A 24,232-nucleotide genomic window follows, 5' to 3' on the forward strand; every position below is an offset into this window, starting at 1 on the left:
CTAAAGGAGTGTGTGTGTGTGTGTGTGTGTGTGTGTGTGTGTGTGTGTGTGTGTGTGTGTGTGTGTGTGTGTGTGTGTGTGTGTGTGTGTGTGGTGTGTTTTTGGGGTGGGGGTTCTATGTTTTTGGGTGGATTGGTGTGACTATGAGTATCGCTACACATGAGTACAGTATATTCATGTACTGCACATTCATTTGGTACTTTTTTTGCTGTGATCTCCCTTCTCCTGCAAACCTCCCTGGACCAGATGGCGACTCTGAGGCAGTCTCTCTCTGTCTTTAAGACTCCCCAGCTTACAGCAAAGCTCATGTCACGCTGTGCTGAAAGTAGAGGAGAGAGGAGAGGAGGGCTGCACCATCCACAGAGAGTGTGTAGTCAGCACCCCTCATCTTTAAAGTAGGGTACTGCTATATCTTCACTACCAGTCCATTAGCTGGTGTTATTGAGAAACTCTATATAACTGCAGTAGCTAATCGATTAGCATGGTGAAGAAAACTGTCTTCCTCTGTAAATATTAGTTTCTGTTGTCATGACGATTTGGTGCAATGCAGGGCGAGATTGGCTGATGATACAGGTGTTAAACCACCCCTCTGAAGACATGAGAGGAATTCAGCTCTCACTGAGCACCTCAGAGGCAGCCATTTAGAAAATAACTGACATTGTGCTTAGAATAGCTAGCACCAGAGATACTGTATGTAATGACGAGATGGTCTTGTCTCCATTCTAACAATGGGAGTCGTTGTCCCAAAGGCAGGAAGGCAGGCGGTCTACTTATCGGTCTGCTTATCACTGTATTTTGACGTGGACCCTCTCGCTTCGCCTCTACCTCTGTGCTGGCACTGAACAATCAGGGGTTTCGAACCTAGTGGTCGTTAAGAGGAAGTGGCTATTAGTAGCAGAAGGAGGGTGTTAGATACTGTATGACAGAGGAAAAGGGCAGCACCAGAGAGGGGCATGTTAAATGTTTATTTCCCTGGTCTCCATCCTTGTCCTCCTATGCTGTTGTAAGAGACTGAAGATGCTGATAACACAACATAACTAAACCAGACATAACATAGCTCAGCTCTGCTCTGGGGGACTCATGAAATTGGCCCTTAGCCTCCCTCTCAGTCTTAACCTTGTATGGTGATTGCTATTTGCCTTAGATAGAATTAATGTAAAGTTTTTGTTATTCCCTATATAGTGCACTATAGGGAATAGGGAGCCATTTCGGACGCGGCCTCAGTATGTTCAGGGCTGTGTTCAACCTGGGTATTGGTGGTGGTGTTCAGGGCTGTGTTCAGCCTGGGTATTGGTGGTGGTGTTCAGGGCTGTGTTCAGCCTGGGTATTGGTGGTGGTGTTCAGGGCTGTGTTCAGCCTGGGTATTGGTGGTGGTGTTCAGGGCTGTGTTAAGCCTGGGTATTGGCGGTGGTGTTCAGGGCTGTGTTCAGCCTGGGTATTGGTGGTGGTGTTCAGGGCTGTGTTCAGCCTGGGTATTGGTGGTGGTGTTCAGGGCTGTGTTAAGCCTGGGTATTGGCGGTGGTGTTCAGGGCTGTGTTCAGCCTGGGTATTGGCGGTGGTGTTCAGGGCTGTGTTCAGAATGGGTATTGGCGGTGGTGTTCAGGGCTGTGTTCAGCCTGGGTATTGGCGGTGGTGTTCAGGGCTGTGTTCAGCCTGGGTATTGGCGGTGGTGTTCAGGGCTGTGTTCAGTCTGGGTATTGGTGGTGGTGTTCAGGGCTGTGTTCAGTCTGGGTATTGGTGGTGGTGTTCAGGGCTGTGTTCAGCCTGGGTATTGGTGGTGGTGTTCAGGGCTGTGTTTAGCCTGGGTATTGGTGGTGGTGTTCAGGGCTGTGTTAAGCCTGGGTATTGGTGGTGGTGTTCAGGGCTGTGTTCAGCCTGGGTATTGGTGGTGGTGTTCAGGGCTGTGTTCAGCCTGGGTATTGGTGGTGGTGTTCAGGGCTGTGTTAAGCCTGGGTATTGGTGGTGGTGTTCAGGGCTGTGTTCAGCCTGGGTATTGGTGGTGGTGTTCAGGGCTGTGTTCAGCCTGGGTATTGGTGGTGGTGTTCAGGGCTGTGTTCAGCCTGGGTATTGGTGGTGGTGTTCAGGGCTGTGTTCAGCCTGGGTATTGGTGGTGGTGTTCAGGGCTGTGTTCAGCCTGGGTATTGGTGGTGGTGTTCAGGGCTGTGTTAAGCCTGGGTATTGGCGGTGGTGTTCAGGGCTGTGTTCAGCCTGGGTATTGGTGGTGGTGTTCAGGGCTGTGTTCAGCCTGGGTATTGGTGGTGGTGTTCAGGGCTGTGTTCAGCCTGGGTATTGGTGGTGGTGTTCAGGGCTGTGTTCAGCCTGGGTATTGGTGGTGGTGTTCAGGGCTGTGTTCAGCCTTTGTATTCAGCCTGGGTATTGGTGGTGGTGTTCAGTCACTATACTGTCTGGGGCCTGCTAATTTGGCCCTATAGAATGATGGTGAGGCAGGAGGAGAAGGGGTGGAGGCCTCTTTGAGAAACTTTAAGAGGCAGATGGCCATGACTGACCCCTGTTCCTTCCCTCCATCCCCTCATCAGTCCTCCATCTTCACAGCAACACATCCTAGAGGGATGGAGGGATCTCTCATTTTAGCTTCTCTACAGGGACTTCATTTCAGTCTTTCTCATGGAAATGAGAGTGTGTGGCCGCAGAGTGATGGAGTTAGAGTGAACAGAGTGATGGAGTTAGAGTGAACAGAGTGAGGGGGTTAGAGTGAACAGAGTGAGGGGGTTAGAGTGAACAGAGTGATGGAGTTAGAGTGAACAGAGTGATGGGGTTAGAGTGAACAGAGTGATGGGGTTAGAGTGAACAGAGTGAGGGGGTTAGAGTGAACATAGTGAGGGGGTTAGAGTGAACATAGTGAGGGGGTTAGAGTGAACAGAGTGATGGGGTTAGAGTGAACAGAGTGATGGGGTTAGAGTGAACAGAGTGAGGGGGTTAGAGTGAACAGAGTGAGGGGGTTAGAGTGAACAGAGTGAGGGGGTTAGAGTGAACAGAGTGATGGGGTTAGAGTGAACAGAGTGAGGGGGTTAGAGTGAACAGAGTGAGGGGGTTAGAGTGAACAGAGTGATGGGGTTAGAGTGAACAGAGTGAGGGGGTTAGAGTGAACAGAGTGAGGGGGTTAGAGTGAACAGAGTGAGGGGGTTAGAGTGAACAGAGTGAGGGGGTTAGAGTGAACAGAGTGAGGGGGTTAGAGTGAACAGAGTGAGGGGGTTAGAGTGAACAAATGTGCAAGTCTTTGTGAGACCCTTTTGTATAATGCAAGCTCCCAATGTGTGTGTGTGTGCGCGCAGGCTTTACTCCAGCTGTGGTATCAGTTTACAGTAAGACCCTGGCTCTTACATTCCTAAGACATGTCTAGACATGCCTGCTCTCAGCAGCCCTCAGCGCTATACACACACAAGGCAAGACTAATGATCAGACCAGCACCTGCAGTTAAATCATACATTTTACATTTTACATTTTAGTCATTTAGCAGACGCTCTTTTCCACAGTAGTGAATACATACATTTCATAATTTTTTTTGTTTGTTTGTACTGTACAAGCACACACTATACAAGCACACACTCTCATTCTATACTTAACAAAAATATAAACGCTACATGTAAAGTGTAGAAAAAAGGAGGAAGGCAAGCGATGTTAAGATACTAAGGTACACAATAGTAGGTTTTGGTAGACAGAAGGTGCTAAGGTACACAATAGTAGGTTCTGGTAGACAGAAGGTGCTAAGGTACACAATAGTAGGTTTTGGTAGACAGAAGGTACTAAGGTACACAATAGTAGGTTTTGGTAGACAGAAGGTGCTAAGGTACACAATAGTAGGTTCTGGTAGACAGAAGGTACTAAGGTACACAATAGTAGGTTTTGGTAGACAGAAGGTACTAAGGTACACAATAGTAGGTTTTGGTAGACAGAAGGTACTAAGGTACACAATAGTAGGTTCTGGTAGACAGAAGGTACTAAGGTACACAATAGTAGGTTTTGGTGGACAGAAGGGGCTCTTTGGTAAAAAGGACAAATTGATCATCAAAAAAAGGAGGACCAAGGCACTCTTCATATAATGAATTAAAATGCCTTTATTTGTATGGCATGTTTTGCTGCATGGCCTTCATAAGGGGGTACTTCCTGACGAAGGCCATGCAGCCGAAACGCGTCGCCGAAACGTGTCAGAATTTTTGATCTTTGTTTCCACTGAACATGCCATACAAATAAAGGCATTTTAATTAGCTACATGTAAAGTGTTGGTCCCATGTTTCATGACCTGAAATGAAAGATCCCCAATATTTTCCTTACATACAAAAAGCACATTTCTCTGAAATGTTGTGCACAAATTTGTTTACATCCCTGTTAGTGAGCCTTTCTCCTTTGCCAATAATCATGCTGTTTAATCAGCTTCTTGATATGCCACACCTGTCAGGTGGATGTATTATCATCCACCTGACAGGTGTGGCATATCAAGAAGCTGATTAAACAGCATGATTATTACACAGCTGCACCTTGTACTGGTGACAATAAAAGGCCACTCTAAAATGTGCAGATTTACAATGCCACATATGTATCTAGTTTTGAGGGAGTGCACAATTCGCATGCTGACTGCAGGAATGTCCACCAGAGCTGTTGCCGGAGGATTTAATGTTCATTTCTCTACAATAAGCTGCCTCCAATGTCATTTTTGAGAATTTGGGAGTACATCCAACCGGACTCACAACCGCAGACCACGTGTAACTACGCCAGCCCAGGTCCTCCACATCCAGCTTCTTCACCTGCAGGATCGTCTGAGACCAGCCACCTGGACAGCTGATGAAACTCAGGAGTATTTCTGTCTGTAATAAAGCCCTTTTGTGGGGAAAAACTCATTCTGATTGGCTGGGCCTGGCTCCCCATTTGTGGGACCTGGCTCCCAAGTGGGTGGGCCTATGCCCTCCCAGGCCCACCCATGGTTGCGCCCCTGCCCCCCCAAAATCCATAGATTAGGGCCTAATTAATTTATTTCAATTGACTGATTTCCTTATATGATCTGTAACTCAGTAAAAAAATAAAAATTGTTGCATGTTGCGTTTATATTTTTTGTTCAGTATATCTTTGTCTTCCTCTGGTTTCCATTTTGTTCTTAATTTCATTATTGGTTATGTTATTCCTTCTTTCTCTCCCCCCTTCTCCCTCCTTAGTCCTCTCTCTCATCCTCCTCCACCATGACCAGTGCTGTTCCCACATAGCCAGAGAACAGCTGAGGGGAGTGTGTGGGTCTGAGTACATAGTCCATTTGACAAACAAATGGGCTGTAGTGCTGTGTGCCTGCACCGCATTTGTCAGTATGTTTAGGGCGTGTGCGCCTGTCTGTGTAGTCCATACCCTCCCTATGAATGCCTCGTCATATTTCATTCAGCGCATGTGTTTGGGTGTGGATATGAGTGAATTCCGTGCACATGTGTATACTCTTTGCGCATGTGTGTGTGTGCAGTGAGCCTGTGTGTGTGTTTCGTTACCCCTGGCTACTATAGATCATCTGAGATGTGGAGTCTCTGTTCCTCACTACTCTGAATGTGGAGACTGTTGTTCAACAAAGGGCCAGCCGCCCCCCAGACACCCAGGGCCATTGTGGCCCGCCACCCCTCTCTATCAGGCCAAGAAGGGCCCCATTGTAATTCCTCATCCCCAGAATGGAACCCTGTATTTTTTTCCCGGGAAAACCCACACCCTCTTACACCCTCCCCCCAGCATGGCTAGTCCATGTTAAAGGGCACTGTGTCTCCTGGGAGCCCCACACCCCCATTCACCATCTCACGCTGGGTCAAATTAAACTGCACTGATCCCTATTGTCTGGGTGTGTGTCCCATTGGGAATCAGACTGCAAGCCCACAAGGGGGGGCTGTGTTTGTGTATATGGGGGAAGAGAGGAGTGCCCATGTGCAATAACACAACACCTCAACGGGCCAATAGTGAGAGACTCAATAACTAAATGAGGTCTTATGTGAACATTAAGAAGAGGCTTTCAGGCATTGACTGGGGCAAACCAGGTAAGGTTCTTACCAGGTAAGAACCACAACAGACCTCAGGAACATGGTTGTCGTGTTGACGTTTCATAGATTGTTATTGACACTTGGAATTGTAGAGGAAAACATTCCAATCCAGCAGATCAAACAGGCAGTGTTTTTTGTCGCACGGTTTAGAATCAGAGTAACCTGGAATTCCTTTGATAGAATTCAGTGCCAGGGAGTGTTCTAATTGCAGGATGTGTGGAGACCTGCGGGCAGGATTGAGGGAGTGCTTTGAGATGCCATTTCTTTGGTGCCAATGTGAGTTAGGCTAAAGGACAGCTGGGGTGGAAGGTAGGACGCAGATATCTCTCTAGAGGTGTGGCTAACATCATTGCTGGGGAATGTCAATGTCATCTCAGATAGCTGTGTCAACAGCATTGAAATGGGACTGAGAGAGAAAAGGGAGAGAAAAAAGTGATAGCAGGTAGCGAGAATAGAGGAGTTTGATAGAAGGCTAGAGAAAGGCAGGGGGAGGGAGAGAAGAGGAAATAAGAGAAAGGATGAAGGAAGGATGATAAATGAAGGAGGGAGAGAGGGGGGATGACAGAGAGATGATGGAGAGATGTAATATGAGGATGCAGGGAAAGGAGAGAGAGGGTAAAAGAGAAAATGGCATAATGATTAATAATGAGAGAGGAGGGGTTGAGCAGATTAGAGACAGTGATATGAACCCCTGCCTCTACATTCTGGGCAGCAGGACCTAGTTTTTCACACCTGCCTGGCTCTAACACACTCACATCCACACACACCAGAACACAACGGTATAGAAAGGGTAGAATTAGCATCACAGCACAGTGAGACTAAAGAAGAGATCGAAAGGGCGAGGGAGAGAAAGGCAAAAGAAGAGTAGTTCATGTCTTGGGCAATTTCCCACAAATGCTAGAGAAAAGGTGAAGACGGATTAATATAAAAGAAGCATCAGAGATGGCGAGAGGACAGTAAATATAGGTCTGTGAGCTCAGAAGTACAGTTGAAGTCGGAAGTTTACATACACCTTAGCCAAATACATTTAAACTCAGTTTTTCACAATTCCTGACATTTAATCCTAGTAAAAATTCCCTGTTTTAGGTCAGTTAGGATCACCACTTTATATTAAGAATGTGAAATGACAGAATAATAGTAGAGAGAATTATTTATTTCAGCTTTTATTTCTTTCATCACATTCCCAGTGGGTCAGAAGTTTACATACACTCAATTAGTATTTGGTAGCATTGCCTTTAAATTGTTTAACTTGGGTCAAACGTTTCGGGTAGCCTTCCACAAGCTTCCCACAATAAGTTGGGTGAATTTTGTCCCATTCCTCCTGACCGAGCTGGTATAACTGAGTTAGGTTTGTAGGCCTCCTTGCTCGCACACACTTTTTCACTTCTGCCCACAAATTTTCTATGGGATTGCGGTCATGGCTTTGTGATGGCCACTCCAATACCTTGACTTTGTTGTCCTTAAGCCATTTTTCCACAACTTTGGAAGTATGCTTGGGGTCATTGTCCATTTGGAAGACCCATTTGCGACCAAGCTTTAACTTCCTGACTGATGTCCTTGAGATGTTGCTTCAATATATCCACATCATTTTCCTCCTCATGATGCCATCTATTTTGTGAAGTGCACCAGTCCCTCCTGCAGCAAAGCACCCCCACAACATGATGCTGCCACCCCTGTGCTTTATTGTTGGGATGGTGTTCTTCGGCTTGCAAGCCTCCCCCTTTTTCCTCCAAACATAATGATGGTCATTATGGCCAAACAGTTCTACTTTTGTTTAATCAGACCAGAGGACATTTCTACAATAAGTATGATCTTTGTCCTCATGTGCAGTTGCAAACCGTAGTCTGGCATTTTTATGGCGGTTTTGGAGCAGTGGCTTCTTCCTTGCTGAGCGGTCTTTCAGGTTATGTTGATATAGGACTCGTTTTACTGTGGCTAAAGATACTTTTGTACCCGTTTCCTCCAGCATCTTCACAAGGTCCTTTGCTGTTGTTCTGGGATTGATTTGCACTTTTTGCACCAAAGTACGTTCATCTTTAGGAGACAGAATGCGTCTCCTTCCTGAGCGGTATGACGGCTGCGTGGTCCATGGTGTTTATTCTTGCGTACTATTGTTTGTACAGATGAACGTGGTACCTTCAGGTGTTTGGAAATTGCTCCCAAGGATGAACCAGACTTGTGGAGGTCTACAATTGTTTTTCTGAGGTCTTGGCTGATTTCTTTTGATTTTCCCATGATGTCAAGCAAAGAGGCACTGAGTTTTAAGGTAGGCCTTGAAATACATCCACAGGTACACCTCCAATTGACTCAAATGATGTAAATCAGAAGCTTCTAAAGCCATGACATCATTTTCTGGAATTTTCCAAGCTGTTTAAAGGCACAGTCAACTTAGTGTATGTAAACTTCTGACCCACTGGAATTGTGATACAGTAAATTATAAGTGAAATAATCTGTCTGTAAACAATTGTTGGAAAAATTACTTGTGTCATGCACAAAGTAGATGTCCTAACCGACTTGCCAAAACTATAGTTTGTTAACAAGAAATTCATGGAGTGGTTGAAAAACGAGTTTAAATTACTCCAACCTAAGTGTATGTAAACTTCCGACTTCAGCTGTATCTCTTCCAGTCTTGCACCTCTCTCATTTTCTCCCTCTCCCTTCTTCTTCTCTCTCTCCCTTAGCCCACTCCTTAGGTGATGCAGGAGGGACATTTCCTCCTTTGTGCGTGATCTATTATTAACTCACTCCGTGCTCAGACTCATATTCTCATGCAGACAGACGAACTGAGGCACACGGTAGAGCTGCATTCAGAATGAATGTTAATCACAACCATAGAGTTTTTAGTCCTCATCAGCAGAGACCACATGAAAACCTGGGACACATTCAAATGGGCTGTATGTTAGGCTAATAAACTCTGCATATATTACCATACTGTGTTTGGATATTAACTGCACAAAGTGAGTCATGTGTAGCTGGGCCTTGAGATGAACAGTGTACCGTTTGGTGAAGGGGGGGGGCTGTGAATAGTAGATACATCTATACGTTCTCCTTTGTCTCAGTGCAACACTTAGATGAGGTCTTGAGTGAGTCTTGTGGGGGTGAAAGGAGATCCTGTTGTTCTTACAGGATGACAACAGTTTAGGTGCTTGGAGAGAGAGTCTGGTGAAATGACAGTGCCGTAGACTTCAAGGCTCTGGTAGACACCTTAAGGGCTCTATCTGGTGGTGAAGACAGGCACTGGGGACGTAGGTCAAAGGTCAAGGCGAATTTAGGTCAATACGTGTTTCTTGCATTGGTATTCAGAGGGCTCAAAGGGCAGTGAAATCTTTCAGAAATGGCCACAGACAATATGAATAGTCCGAATTGACTATATGACTGTATGGTTCACTCTATATCCTCTCTCTCCTTCTCTGTATCTCTCCCTATCCCTTTCTCACTCTCTATCCCTCCTTCTCTCCTGTAGCTGTGATGAGTATGTGACTCAGCTGGATGAGATGCAGAGACAGCTGTCTGCGGCGGAGGATGAGAAGAAGACCCTGAACTCCCTGCTCCGCATGGCCATCCAGCAGAAGCTGGCCCTCACCCAGCGTCTGGAGGACCTGGAGTTTGACACCGAGCAGACCCGCCGCGGAGGCAAACCAAGAGTCAAAACCACTAACGGCAGAACCACTAACGGGCAGACCAACGCTGCCAACAACCCCCGCATAAGTCACGGCCTCACCTGTGCCGGGATCGGCCGCCCCAACGAGCCCAACACCATGCCCAACTGCATCCGTGGAGGCCCTGTGGTCTTCTGCAGCGAGAAGTACAAGATCTACTGCGACTGAAGCGGCTGCGTTGTCAGCACGGGATTGCTGTGTACAGAGGGGAGAAGCCCGAGGCTCTCCCCTGCATTAATGTTAAAGAGCCCCACTATGCTCGCTTAGCTCCCTGCCTGCCCAGCCTGTAGCCTCATAGGGCCTGGTGTGTGTCTAACCTACAGTACATAAGTATGCCTATGGCCACGTATGGCCGCTCACATCTGCTAGTGTAAACGCTTAGGGGAATGCAGGTGTGTATGTACAGTACAGTACAGTGTGCACTAGAAGTTTGGGACTGTTGTAGACATAATGTATGGCATGTGGATAGGGTCTCAACCGGCCGCCGGTGGGTTTCTGTGGATATTATGGGGTGCTGTACTTATGATGATGTAAAAGGTTGCAGCATTCGTGCTTAGTGTGTTCTGAACCCCCTGAGTGTGTTGCATGGTAACGGTAATGCACTTAGGTGGTGGGGACTTGGGAAGAGGGTGTCACTTTAAGGGGTCATGTGACTGAAGTTGACATCCTCTCCTTGTGTTGCTCGTCTGTTGGCGTTGGTGCTCCTTCAATAAAGCCCCCCATCCTCCTCTCTCTCCTGGCCCCCCAGGACTGAGCCAGCCCCAACAACCCAATCAGGTTGCTCTTTAATGTTTACATAAATGAATGAAACAAAACAATATGCAAGTCCAGTGTGATTTGCTGGGTTTTCTAACTGAATTTCAAAACTCCCAAAGCGGGTTGGCTGATGATTAGTGATGTCGGAGGTGGGTGGTAAAGGAGCATCTAAGACCACAGGTGTTTAATTTCAGGATTCATTCAGGCCAATCGCATGGCATGGCATTGCAGCTGAGAATGCTACTGAGCTTTTAACTGTTTTTCTATGTAAACAGGTGTGTGGCACAGCACAAGCTATGTACTACAGGGCTCTACATTTTAACCAGAGCAGTTATTTAGCATCTGCTGAAAGAAACGGTGGGCTGTTCCATGTGACCCAGTATATGTCATATTGGTATTCTTTCAGAGCCATATTACTAGAGAACGAAAGCAAGACGAAACGATCTCTACACCTAAATTAAGTGCACTTCAGAATAGGTGCCTCAGGTTCTAACTTCTATTAGAAAAGGATCAAATAACTGTGAACAGATATAATATAGTTTTGATTGATGGTGATTTTTGTAACATCAGTAAAGATCCTAAAAGAGCACAAAAATCAATGGCATCTGGATCATAATTCTGCAAACAAAACCGACAACCCTCGGCAAAGTGCCTGTCGACCCAAACACTTGATATCAACTATATCTATCTATCAATGTAAAGCCCCGTCTTTGTGTCTGTCACCCTAATGCTCATCTCTCCCTCTATCTCCTCTCCCTCTATCTCCTCTCCCTCTATCTCCTCTCCCTCTATCTCCTCTCCCTCTATCTCCTCCCCCTCTATCTTTTCCTCTCTTTTTGGAGGCCCTTTTGAGCTCTCAAATGAACTATATGTGGTTATGTGGCTGAAAACTCTGTCCTCCTCCTCATGTCTCTAACCTGTGTCTCATCGCTTGGTTGTCATGACAACCACTCTCTCTTTTAGAATGTCAGCAGCTTGCTCGCCCTGAAACGCCACTCTCCCTTTAAGTAGAGAGGGTGATTGTGGGGGAAAAAACTCTGAATATTGTCAGGCAACGTCCTCACGCGTATGCGTGTTCTGAACCCTGCGTGTGTCCGTGTGTGCGTGTCCGTGTGCGTGTCCGTGTGTCTGTGTGTGCGTGTCCGTGTGTCTGTGTGTGTCCGTGTGAGTGTGTGTCTGTGTGAGTGTGTGTCTGTGTGAGTGTGTGTCTGTGTGAGTGTATGTCTGTGTGAGTGTGTGTCTGTGTGAGTGTGTGTGATCTCAGCTCCGGCACCGTGTGTGTATGTTGTTTTCTGAAAATATTGCAAATGGAGGGTAGTTCATTTCTGAGATGCTGTTTGTATTCAAGAAGACAAACCAATATACTGTCTTCATTATCCCCAAAAAAGCTTTAAACCTTGCAAGCTTGTGCCAGGCAGATTTTAAAAAATAATGTGGGGCTTGTGTTAGATAAATCCATGTAGTACATAACCACACATTGTTAGCTTTATGATGCTTAAAGCAGGGTTGATGCGAGGAAATCCTTGAAGATGAATCAAATTATGTTTTTTTTTACCAGTAACATATATAAAACTATATATTCTTAATGATATGATTGTAATCAGGTTAGAATCTTCTAGGATCCTCCTAGGCCCCCTCTCTCTGATATAGAGAGGGAGAGCTTTGGTTCCTCAGAACGAGGGACATCCCCAACCCTGCTTGAGTTGAGTATTTGCTGCCCTACGAGGCCTTTAGACACACAACACAGTATGGATACTGTGCTATTGTTCACATCAGACAAACACCTCCACTGAGTGAAAATCACTCTTTGGTTATTGTTCCACTTAAGTGACAGCGATAGATTCACTCTTTGTTTATATCAGTTTGCGCTGAGTGTAGAGACTGGGAGAGGACAGAGGAGTAATACTAGTGTTTAAACCATGCTGATCATGAATTTGATACTGTGTTTGGAGACATGGGTTCCAGGGTTATTTGAGGGAGATGCTCTGGTTTAGAGCAGGGTTGGTGATTTTAAAAAATGATACATGTTTTTATATGAGGTTTTTGTTTAACTACTTTGTCTCTAACTGTGGAATCTTACCAGTGGACATTGATTCAAATTAGTTGACCCTCTATCCCCCTTCCCTTGTTTCGGCTCTTTGGATTCACTGAGCAATAGATAGATTTAACAATCCAGGATGTGATTGTGGCTAGAGAGACCCCCCCACCCCTAGTTCTCTTGGTCTAGTTTGAAATCATTGTCTGTTTATCTGGTGTCATCAATAGAATGCCACCAGAATAAGCTCCTCCTACCTCTGTCTGCAGGCTCTGCCCACATCAATGTTGAGTTCTCTCACACGCTCTTAATTAGGTTTTTGATTGGTTGAGAGCCTGCATGCAACAAATAAAAAACATGCCCGTTCTCAATAACCTGCATGCCATTTGGGAAAAGCTCTCCTATGACTGACCTGGTTCTGGGGTATGGTTTAAACTCTGGGGGGGGGGTCTGTGTTTAGGAGATGTCAAAGGTCATAGTACTTGTGAGGTCATCGGCTTCTTGCACTTGCTGGTCTTCCTCAGGCAGTAGTGCTTTTACATCAGCTCCTCTAGAACATATACATGATGTTGATATGACAGAGTCTGCTTCAAGACAACTAACCCAGTTTGCACCAACCTGTAGGTAGTAGCTACTATAACTAACTGGGGCTTCGGCGTTCATCTTTTTACTCTTTCTTATTTCGTGTTTTTGATTGGAATGGCATCATTACTGACCAAGTTAACGTCTAAATTGACCAATAATGCAAATGTTTATGATTTCTATGTGTCTTCGTTTTGCAGTAATTTAATTCTGCCCGGATGAGGATCCTCCAACTCAGGATCCTCTAACACTGCCGACGTCACATTCAGTGTTCCTGAAAACAGCTAGCCCTAGAGGCCAAAATTGTAAAACCCGACCAAACAAAATCTCTTATATGAATATGAAATATTCCTCCAAGTTGTCCTTTAACTCACTATATAGCATGATCTATATGGCCTCTATAACCTATATGACCTCTAACCTCTATATCCTATGTGTGGGAATGAAAAGGTATTTCACATTTCCTAGTGCTGCTGCCGGAAGACGATGCTCACAAGTACAGTGAACTCTGCCCTCCTAGTAAAATGATGATCAGAGTTTGTGATTGTTTGAGTTATCCCTCCCATGAGAAGCCAGGGGAGCCGGTCTTTCCTCAATGTAAATCAACATACAGTTTTCATCTTTTTATTTTTTTTATATCATTTTTTTTCTTTAACCTGTGCACTTTTATTATAGGATTATAACATTATATTATTAACCTAGGAAAGGTTTAGTGCTATGGTTTGTGAGTTATTTAGTCAAGTATACACAAATAGGAATATATTTCCTCCTATATGTTGTCTCTTTGTATCATCCATAGAGACCATTTACTCTCCTAAAACCACACCGCAAACCAGAGTCCTACTGTTAAGATTCTGAGAATTTATCCAACTGAATAAGCATCCTTGTATTGTTATGTCTCATCATCATATTATTATTATTATTATGCTGTTGGTTTCATTTTATGTTTGTTCTGCTGCCATGTTCTAAGCAAAATCCAGGGTGAGCCAATTCTGGGGTTTTCATGTATTTATTATTCCTAGGAATAGTTCAAAGATAACGCGGAGAAACTTGACGACACTCTGATTCCAAAAATGGTAAGAAGTTCTTGGGGGAAGAAATGGAGTGACAAAATTATTTTGGTTTTTCCAGCTTCTTACCAGGGTGTCACACTGATAAGGGATCACTGGCTCACAGAATTCTCTGCAAGTGCAACGATTAAATTCCAAATTGGAATTGTTTCATTCTCTCTTTGTTTATCGTGCCAAATCTTGGTACATCATTTAGGTTTGAAAAGAATCAAGAATCAGAAAGAATGACAAGCCGTACATCAGTGAGAAAGGTATAGTTTGGGGCCGTGGCTTTCTGTCCTAGCGCTGCCCAGGATTTGTTTTGGGTCTGTTTTGTTCTTCGTTCTGACCAGTCGTGCCTTTCATTGTTTCAAGGGAGAATCGTAGACTAGTATTTTTGGTTAGTTTTTTAGGTGAGGAGGTTTGGGTTTAAAACTACTTTGTGAGCTGCAATAAATGCGAAGATGAGCCCTTTTTGCAGGGGTGAGAGGATAGTTTTCAAATTAGCTCAATTCAATTGATATTGTGTTGAATTCTGCAGGTCAGTGATCCTAACAGAAAATTCAGGGGAATTGAGAATTTATATATTTTTTTTTATCAAACTGGGAACCAAAATAAATCCCTTTGGCCTCCTATTGAACAAAATGTTACAAACACCACTACTGTGTTTTGGGTAGATCAGTGTTCTATTGGAAACATCTAGGTGATCTCGAACTTTGTTTGGTTAAGGTAATGTGCTATCAATAGTATTGTTGGAAAATGTGCAGGGAGTGCATTTTGTCTTTTGTTTGTCCATTTTGAGTTTTTATTTTATTTTTTATTCTTGAATCTTTTTTTTTTACATCTTATTAAAGCGTTGTGATTTCAGGAAACAGAAAACAGATGTTGCATCATCAAGCTTGAATTGTGCCATTATTGCCAATGCTTGTTTGTTGAGGCGTAAAAAGTTATCAATACGGTTGGGAAGCAAAAACAAAAGAAGAAAATAAAGTGCAATTTTAATGCTGTTTTACAAGGAAAATAAACGTTTTCTGTTTGCTGGAAGCAATAGCACTGTGATAATACACTAGCTGTGTAAACTTTATATTGTCATATTGTGTTTCAGTATTGATCCATATTGAGTTTGATACCTTTATATGAAATAACGACTTCATCTGTGTGTTGGTATGTATTTGAATTGTTATGCAGTTCGGTATTCTTCTCAATAATGTGCATTATGATTAGTGGCATATTCATTACAATTTAATATCATATGCATGTTCATCAGTCATGGGAACCTTTACACAGAATCGAAAACAAACCTAGAACTTTGAAGATGTTGAAAAAGTGAAAAAATAAAATTATGAAAAAACTGAGTTTAGTCTATTGTAATACTGCTGAACTAATCCTATGAAAGTGTTGTTTTGTTTTCCTATAGAGAGGTGGTATGTCTGTGTAAAGGTAGTCATACTGGCTAAAATCAATAAATGTGACTAAAAAGACACGGTGTCCTGTGTGTATTTTCCTTACTGTGTTAAGTCAGCAATGTTGTTCTGCTATTTTTATTGACTTGGCCAAGGCTTTTGATACGGTAGATCATTCCATTATTGTGGACCGGCTAAGAATTATTGATGTCTCTGAGGGGTCTTTGGCCTGGTTTGCTTAACTACCTCTCTCAACGAGTACAGTGTATAAAGTCAGAACATCTGCTGTCTCAGCCACTGCCTGTCACCAAGTTTGTACCCCAACGCTCGATCCTAGGCCCCACGCTCTTCTCAATTTACATCTACAATATAGCTCAGGCAATAGGAAGCTCTCTCATCCATTTATATACAGATGATACATCTGGGGCGGCAGGTAGCCTAGTGGTTAGAGCGTTGGGCCAGTAACCGAAAGGTTGCTAGATAGAATTCCGAGCTGACTAGGTAAAAATCTGTAATTCTGCCCCTGAACAAAGCAGTTAATCCACTGTTCCCCGGTAGGCCATCATTGTAAATAAGAAAATGTTCTTAACTGACTTGCCTAGTTAAATAAAGGCAAAATAAAATAAATGCAGCCTTATACCCAGCTGGCCCCTACCTGGATTTTGTGTTAAACACCCTACAACAAAGCTTTCTTAGTGTCCAACAAGCTTTCTCTTAACCTTGTTCTGAACACCTCCAAAAAAAGAATGCCCCTCTCCCCACAGGTGTGATTATTACCTCTGAGGGTTTAGAGCTTGAGGTAGTCACCTCATACAAATACTTGGGAGTATAGCTAGACGGTGCGCTGTCCTTCTCTCAGCACATATCAAAGCTGCAGGCTAAAGTTAAATCTAGACTTGGTTTTCTCTATCGTAATTGCTCCTCTTTCACCCCAGCTGCCAAACTAACTCTGATTCAGATGACCATCCTACCCATGCTAGATTACGGAGACGTAATTTATAGATCGGCAGGTAAGGGTTCTCTCGAGCAGCTAGATGTTTTTTACCATTTTGGCCATCAGATTTGCCACCAATGCTCCTTATAGGACACATCACTGCACTCTATACTCCTCTGTAAACTGGTCATCTCTGTATACCCGTCGCAAGACCCACTGGTTGATGCTTATTTTTAAAACCCTCTTAGGCCTCACTCCCCCCATCTGAGATATCTACTGCAGCCCTAATCCTCCATATACAACACCCGTTCTGCCAGTCACATTCTGTTAAAGGTCCCCAAAGCACACACATCCCTGGGTCGCTCGTCTTTTCAGTTTGCTACAGCTAACGTCTGAAACGAGCTGCAACAAACATTCAAAGACTCAATCATGGACACTTTTACTGACATTTGTGGCTGCTTTGCGTGATGTATTGTCTCTACCTTATTGCCCTTTGTGCTGTTGTCTGTGCCCAATAATGTTTGTACCCTGTTTTGTGCTGCTACCATGTTGTGCTGCTGCCATGTTGTGCTGCTGCCATGTTGTGTTGCTACCATGCCGTGTTGTCATGTGTTGCTGCCATGCTATGTTGTTGTCTTAGGTCTCTCTTTATGTAGTGTTGTATTGTCTCTCTTGCCGTGATGTGTGTTTTTATTTAATTTATTTTTTAATCCCAGGCCCCGTCCCCGCAGGAGGCCTTTTGCCTTGTGGTAGGCCATCATTGTAAATAAGAATTTGTTCTTAACTGACTTACCTAGTTAAATAAAGGTTATATATATTTTTTTTTAAAGACAAACTCTCCCACTTTAAGTAAATGAACAGTTAACTGTGGACACAATCCGATGCTGCAGGCTTTTTTTTCTCCGGAAGATTCCCAGCTGGGAAGCAAGGAGCGAGGGAGAACTGAGGGGGGACTTCCCAGCTGTCTGTAAAGTCTCCATGACATGATCAAATTTCACACTATGCACAAAACTCTTCCACCCCCACCTTCTGTCTGGCTCCCTCTCTTTTCCCGCTCTCCCTTTACTCATCCTTTGTCTTCCCTCTTCTTCATCCCATTTTCCATGTTTTTTTGTCCTCTACCTCTCCCCCCTCTTTTTTTCTATTTTACTCTCTAGATACATCTATCCCTTTCTTTTTATGTCCTTCTGTAACGATCGTCGTGCAGGAAGGAAGAAGTGGACCAAGGCGCAGCTGGGAGCGAACACATGTTATTTATTACAGACTGAAATAACACGGTCAAAACAGAGCATAAACGTATCGTTACTGCTCCAACAAAAAGAGACAACAACCCACAAACATCGTGGGGGGAAAAGGAACTTAAATATGATTCCCCAATCAGAGGCAACTAGCGACAGCTGTCTCTGATTGGGAATCGACATAACCCAACATAGAAATACGCCCCAAAGCAAGGCTATAGCAAAACATAGAAAATAAACTATAGAAATGCCACACCCTGACCAAAATAAAAGAGTTCACCTGGTCAGGGCGTGACAGTACCCCCCCTCCAACGGTGCGTACTCCCGGCGCACCAACCTAAAGTCTATTAGGGGGGGGACCCGGGTGGGCGCCTCACCCTCGGTGGAGGCTCTGGCCCCGGGCGTGTTTTTCCCCCTGCCTCCACCCTAGCCCTACCCCTCTGGCCCGGACTGGACCACGGTGGAGCGGCATGCTCAGGCTCCGGAGCGGAGCCGCCGACCGGAACAGGACTGGTCACCGGTGGACCGGACACAGGCCGTGCCGGACTGTGGACACGCGCCGTGGGCCTGGTGCGGGGGACAGGGACGGGCCGGACAGGACCGGGGACACGCACCACCAACATGGTGCGGGGAGCAGGGACGGGCCGGACTGGCCTGGGGACACGCACCACCAACCTGGTGCGGGGAGCAGGGACGGGCCGGACTGGACTGGGGACACGCACCACCAACCTGGTGCGGGGAGCAGGGACGGGCCGGACTGGACTGGGGACACGCACCACTAACCTGGTGCGGGGAGCAGGGACGGGCCGGACTGGACTGGGGACACGCACCACTGGCTTGGTGCGGGGAGCAGGGACGGGCCGGACTGGCCTGGGGACACGCACCACTAACCTGGTGCGGGGAGCAGGGACGGGCCGGACTGGACTGGGGACACGCACCACTGGCTTGGTGCGGGGAGCAGGGACGGGCCGGACTGGACTGGGGACACGCACCACTAACCTGGTGCGGGGAGCAGGAATGGGCCGGACAGGACTGGGGACACGCACCACTAACCTGGTGCGGGGAGCAGGGATGGGCCGGACAGGACTGTGGACACGCACCACTAACCTGGTGCGGGGAGCAGGGACGGGCCGGACTGGACTGGGGACGCCTGGCAGCTCGGGACAGTCTGGGCAGTCTGGCCACTCCGGCAGTTCAGGGCAGTCTGGCCACTCCGGCAGTTCAGCGCAGTCTGGCCACTCCGGCAGTTCAGCGCAGTCTGGCCACTCCGGCAGTTCAGCGCAGTCTGGCCCCTCCGGCAGTTCAGCGCAGTCTGGCCACTCCGGCAGTTCAGCGCAGTCTGACCACTCCGGCGACTGTTGACTGACGGGCAGCTCCGACGACTGTTGACTGGCGGGCAGCTCCGACGACTGTTGACTGGCGGGCAGCTCCGACGACTGTTGACTGGCGGGCAGCTCCGACGACTGTTGACTGGCGGGCAGCTCCGACGACTGTTGACTGGCGGGCAGCTCCGACGACTGTTGACTGGCGGGCAGCTCCGACGACTGTTGACTGGCGGGCAGCTCCGACGACTGTTGACTGGCGGGCAGCTCCGACGACTGTTGACTGGCGGGCAGCTCCTGCCCCGTCAAACAGCCCTTGTGCCCCCCCCTAAAAAATTCTTGGGGATGCCTCTCGGTCTCCCTAAACTCTTCCATCGCCCTGGAAATGCTCCTCCTTAACTCGGCCCATGTCCATCCTTCCTCTTCGTTCCTCTGCTGCTTGGTCCTGGTTTGGTGGGTTGTTCTGTAACGATCGTCGTGCAGGAAGGAAGAAGTGGACCAAGGCGCAGCTGGGAGCGAACACATGTTATTTATTACAGACTGAAATAACACGGTCAAAACAGAGCATAAACGTATCGTTACTGCTCCAACAAAAAGAGACAACAACCCACAAACATCGTGGGGGGAAAAGGAACTTAAATATGATTCCCCAATCAGAGGCAACTAGTGACAGCTGTCTCTGATTGGGAATCGACATAACCCAACATAGAAATACGCCCCAAAGCAAGGCTATACCAAAACATAGAAAATAAACTATAGAAATGCCACACCCTGACCAAAATAGAAGAGTTCACCTGGTCAGGGCGTGACACCTTCCCCTATTTCTTGTCCATTTATTATTCTGCTGTGTATTAAGGACATACAAACGAACCCTGTGACTCTTGACCTCTCAACGTTTAGTCACTTCCTGTCCACGTTCCATTAGGACCAGTTTCCATGAGCCATAAAGACTTGCCCTGTTTGTCTGATCATGCAACAGTTTTATACCACATATGGTAGGTTTTATATGGCAAGAATATGTAGCGCTCTATTTTTTTTTAAGAAAAGAAGAATTAAGACAAAATACATACACAGATACACAATATCTGGCCACGACTCCAACTCCATCATCAAGTTTGCTGACGACACAACGTTGGTAAACCTGATACCACCGGCGATGAGACAGCCTACAGGAAGGAGATCAGAGAACTGTCAGTGTGGTGCCAGGACAACAACCTCTCCTTCAACGTCAGCAAGACAAAGGAGCACACCCCCATCCACATCGACGGGGCTGCAGTGGAGAGGGTCAAGAGCTTAAAGTTCATCAGTGTCCACATCACTGAGGACTTAACATGGTCTTGTCACATCAGAACTGTCGTGAAGAAGGCACAGCTGCGCCTCTTCCCCCTCAGGAGGCTGAAATTATTTGGCATGTCCCCTCAGATCCTCAGGAACTTTTACAGCTTCACCATTGAGAGCATTCAGACTGGTTGTATCCCCGTCTGGTATGGCAGCTGCACGGTACGGAAGTCCCTATATAGGGGGGTGCGGACAGCAGGTGGATCACTGGGGGCGAGCTCCCAGCCATCCAGGACGTATATGCCAAGCGGTGTCTGAGAAATGACCGAAGAATTGCCAAAGCCTCCAGCCGACGGACTGTTCTTCATATTCCCGTCCTGCAGGCGGTACTGGTGCATCAAGGCTCAGACAAACAGACTCCTTAACAGCTTCTATCCCCTCGTCATAGGACTGTTAAATGGTTAGCAACTACTGCTCTCCTTCTCCCACAGACTATCCATACTGACTCTATGCCCATCCACAGGTCTCTACCCACTCAGACATAATCTATGATTCTGCTAAAATGATTATTGATTAAACTTATTACTCCATTACATTGTTGTCCTTTGATTATTGATTGCCATAACCATTAGTATTTATCCTGCTATTGGTCACTATTACTCCTGTTTACGTGTATATATTACCATTAGTGTATTACCTTAAGCAGTGGTAACCCATCATTCAGGGCAGGTGGGGCTCTTTAAGACCCACATTCATAGCAAAATAAATAAAATAAAATAAAAAAAGATATATATTTTGTTGGGGTGGCTTGCCTGTTTTGCATGTTATTTTGGCATTAATACGAGTTACATATCAGTTTGCAAACAATGTAAAATATATATATATGTATATCATTGAGTTAATAAAGCTGCATACAAACATGGTCTCTTTTTTGTGTTCTTGAGTAAGGCAGCTCCAAAATGCAGGTGTTTCACCTAGCTCAGTGCTTTCTGTGGTGGTGGAGCAGCTCCTAAATGCAGGTGTTTCACCTAGCTCAGTGCTTTCTGTGGTGGTGGGGCAGCTCCTAAATGCAGGTGTTTCAGCCTAGCTCAGTGCTTTCTGTGGTGGTGGAGCAGCTCCTAAATGCAGGTGTTTCACCTAGCTCAGTGCTTTCTGTGGTGGTGGAGCAGCTCCTAAATGCAGGTGTTTCACCTAGCTCAGTGCTTTCTGTGGTGGTGGAGCAGCTCCTAAATGCAGGTGTTTCACCTAGCTCAGTGCTTTCTGTGGTGGTGGAGCAGCTCCTAAATGCAGGTGTTTCACCTAGCTCAGTGCTTTCTGTGGTGGTGGGGCAGCTCCTAAATGCAGGTGTTTCAGCCTAGCTCAGTGCTTTCTGTGGTGGTGGGGCAGCTCCTAAATGCAGGTGTTTCACCTAGCTCAGTGCTTTCTGTGGTGGTGGAGCAGCTCCTAAATGCAGGTGTTTCACCTAGCTCAGTGCTTTCTGTGGTGGTGGAGCAGCTCCTAAATGCAGGTGTTTCACCTAGCTCTGTGGTTTCTGTGGTGGTGGGGCAGCTCCTAAATGCAGGTGTTTCACCTAGCTCAGTGCTTTCTGTGGTGGTGGGGCAGCTCCTAAATGCAGGTGTTTCACCTAGCTCAGTGCTTTCTGTGGTGGTGGGGCAGCTCCTAAATGCAGGTGTTTCACCTAGCTCAGTGCTTTCTGTGGTGGTGGGGCAGCTCCTAAATGCAGGTGTTTCACCTAGCTCAGTGCTTTCTGTGGTGGTGGGGCGGAAAATAGGAGCGTTGTGCCGTGAATGGCTCAGTGTTTTGTCACTCATGGGGAAACTACGTCACCAGTCCTTAGTAAGGGTAGACATCGAAAATTCTAGTCCTCTGCATCCTGCCATATAGTTACATTAGTATTGCCCTTCCAAGAAGACTCAAAACATTACACAACAAGTTGGAAATCGCAAATTCAACAATGAGTGGTTTGAAAGAAACCGGTGACAGTGGTTAACTGCAAGCATTGCAACTGGGAAGTTGAGAATAACCGAGCTCAGACTGGGAAAATATATTTTGAATGGTCATCCAACACAGAATTGTAAATCTTTCTCTTTGTCTTTCCTTGATTACAACATTTTCACATGAAGGACCACCGCGCCACCTTCCTGTTCAAGTGAGCACATCACAACAAGGTGAGTCCAAAAATGTCTTATATGCTGCTGCATAAATGATGTAATATGCCAGTGAGATAGTATTACATCTTAGTTACAGTATACATAAGTGTATGTTGTGAAGTAAGCTGTTAGTAGCCCATGTGCCTCACCCTAATAATTTGGTCTATTTTCACCTCTTAATTTCGACTAATGTTACTGTTCTGACTCGGTGGTGCACATGTAGCTTATAATCTGTTTTAGAGAAATTTCATCATCTAATATTGTAAGAGCTTTCATTGTCTGCTCATATGCCCCCTTTATTTATCCTACAGTTTTGACTTGGTGTACAGGGTAAATACTGTAAGAGCAGCCCGTGTTCTGCATTCTGTTGCTGCATTTCAAAACTGCTAAACACATAGTTATATTTACTACGTCCATCTTAGCTCGCTCATTAATGTCTTAATCGAAATTACGGAATGCCTCTTATCCGCTCATCGTTCCCTTATGCCTTAGTTTGTACATCTCAATTGTCAGTAGAATCCACATTTGTTTAAGCAAGTCAGCCATATCAGCTATGTTTTTAAAAAAGGCAGTAAATGAGGCTGAATGAACTGTTTAGCTGCCAGACAAGGCTCCGCTGATAGCCATGTGTAGCGGTGGTAAGGATTCACTCCATGGTGCTGGAAAGAAAGCTCTGCTGTTGGGACAGCTTTATGTAGGCCCTAACAGTTTGTGGGCACCGCTTGTAGCCATTATAGTGAAATTAATGTATTGTTTAGTGTTGTGTTGTGTAGGGGGTTTGCTGGCATGCATCTAAAACTGTTTTTGGGAGTTTGCCCCTCCAAGATTTACTTGCTAAAATCGCCACTGACTTTAAATATTTATACATTTCTGCTACCATCCACTTTTAAGCCCTGTTTACATGTAAACTGAGTGTTCAAAACATGTATTTCCATGACATAGACTGAGCAGGTGAATCCAGGTGAAGGCAATGAACCCTTATTGATGTCACCTGTTAAATCCACTTCAATCAGTGTAGATGAAGGGGAGGAGACAGGTTAAAGAAGGATTTTTAAGCCTTGAGACAATTGAGACATGGATTGCGTATTTGTGCCATTCACAGGGTGAATGGGCAAGACAAAAGATGTAACTGCCTTTGAACGGGGTATGGTAGTAGATGCCAGGCACACCGGTTTGAGTGTGTCAAGAACTGCAACGCTGCTGGGTTATTCACGCTCAACAGTTTCCCGTGTGTATCAAGAATGACATCCAGCAAACTTGACACAACTGTGGGAAGCATTGGAGTCAACATGAGCCAGCATCCCTGTAGAACACGTTCAACACCTTGTAGAGTCCATGTCTCGACGAATTGAGACTGCTCTGAGGGCAAAGGGGGATGCAACTCAATATTAGGATGGTGTTCCTAATGTTTTGTACACTTAGTGTATATCTCATTACCAGTCACTTTATATGTATAAACCCACCTCAACCATTGCAGTACCCCTGTACATGGAATAAGGTACTGGCACTGACCTGTATATACCTGCATTCTATTTTTTTTCACTCTCATCATAGTGATTGTGTGTTTTTTATTTGTACTTAAAAATGTTATTCTGTTCTATTGTTATCTATAGTATTATTATTATCTAAAGTATTATTATTATTATTATTATCTGTAGTAGTATTATTATTATTATTATTATCATCTATAGTATTATTATTATCTGTATTATTATTATTATTATTATTATTATTATCTATAGTATTATCTATAGTATTATTATCTATAGTATATTTATATATAGTATTATTATCCATAGTATTATT

General features: G+C 45.3%; 1 protein-coding gene across 1 annotated transcript in view; it reads left to right on the top strand.

Moving 5' to 3' along the window:
* Positions 1–15,582, top strand: part of LOC115168410 (protein bicaudal D homolog 2) — an 88,380-nt gene extending 72,798 nt beyond the window's left edge. Inside the window, exon 10 of the mRNA XM_029723655.1 lies at positions 9,484–15,582. Within this exon, the coding sequence (XP_029579515.1) occupies positions 9,484–9,847 (364 nt within the window). The 3' untranslated portion in view covers positions 9,848–15,582. The remainder of the gene's footprint in view (positions 1–9,483) is intronic.
* The last annotated feature ends 8,650 nt before the right edge of the window (positions 15,583–24,232 follow it).

Source organism: Salmo trutta, chromosome 30 (assembly GCF_901001165.1).
Source record: "Salmo trutta chromosome 30, fSalTru1.1, whole genome shotgun sequence".
Taxonomy (NCBI): domain Eukaryota; kingdom Metazoa; phylum Chordata; class Actinopteri; order Salmoniformes; family Salmonidae; genus Salmo; species Salmo trutta.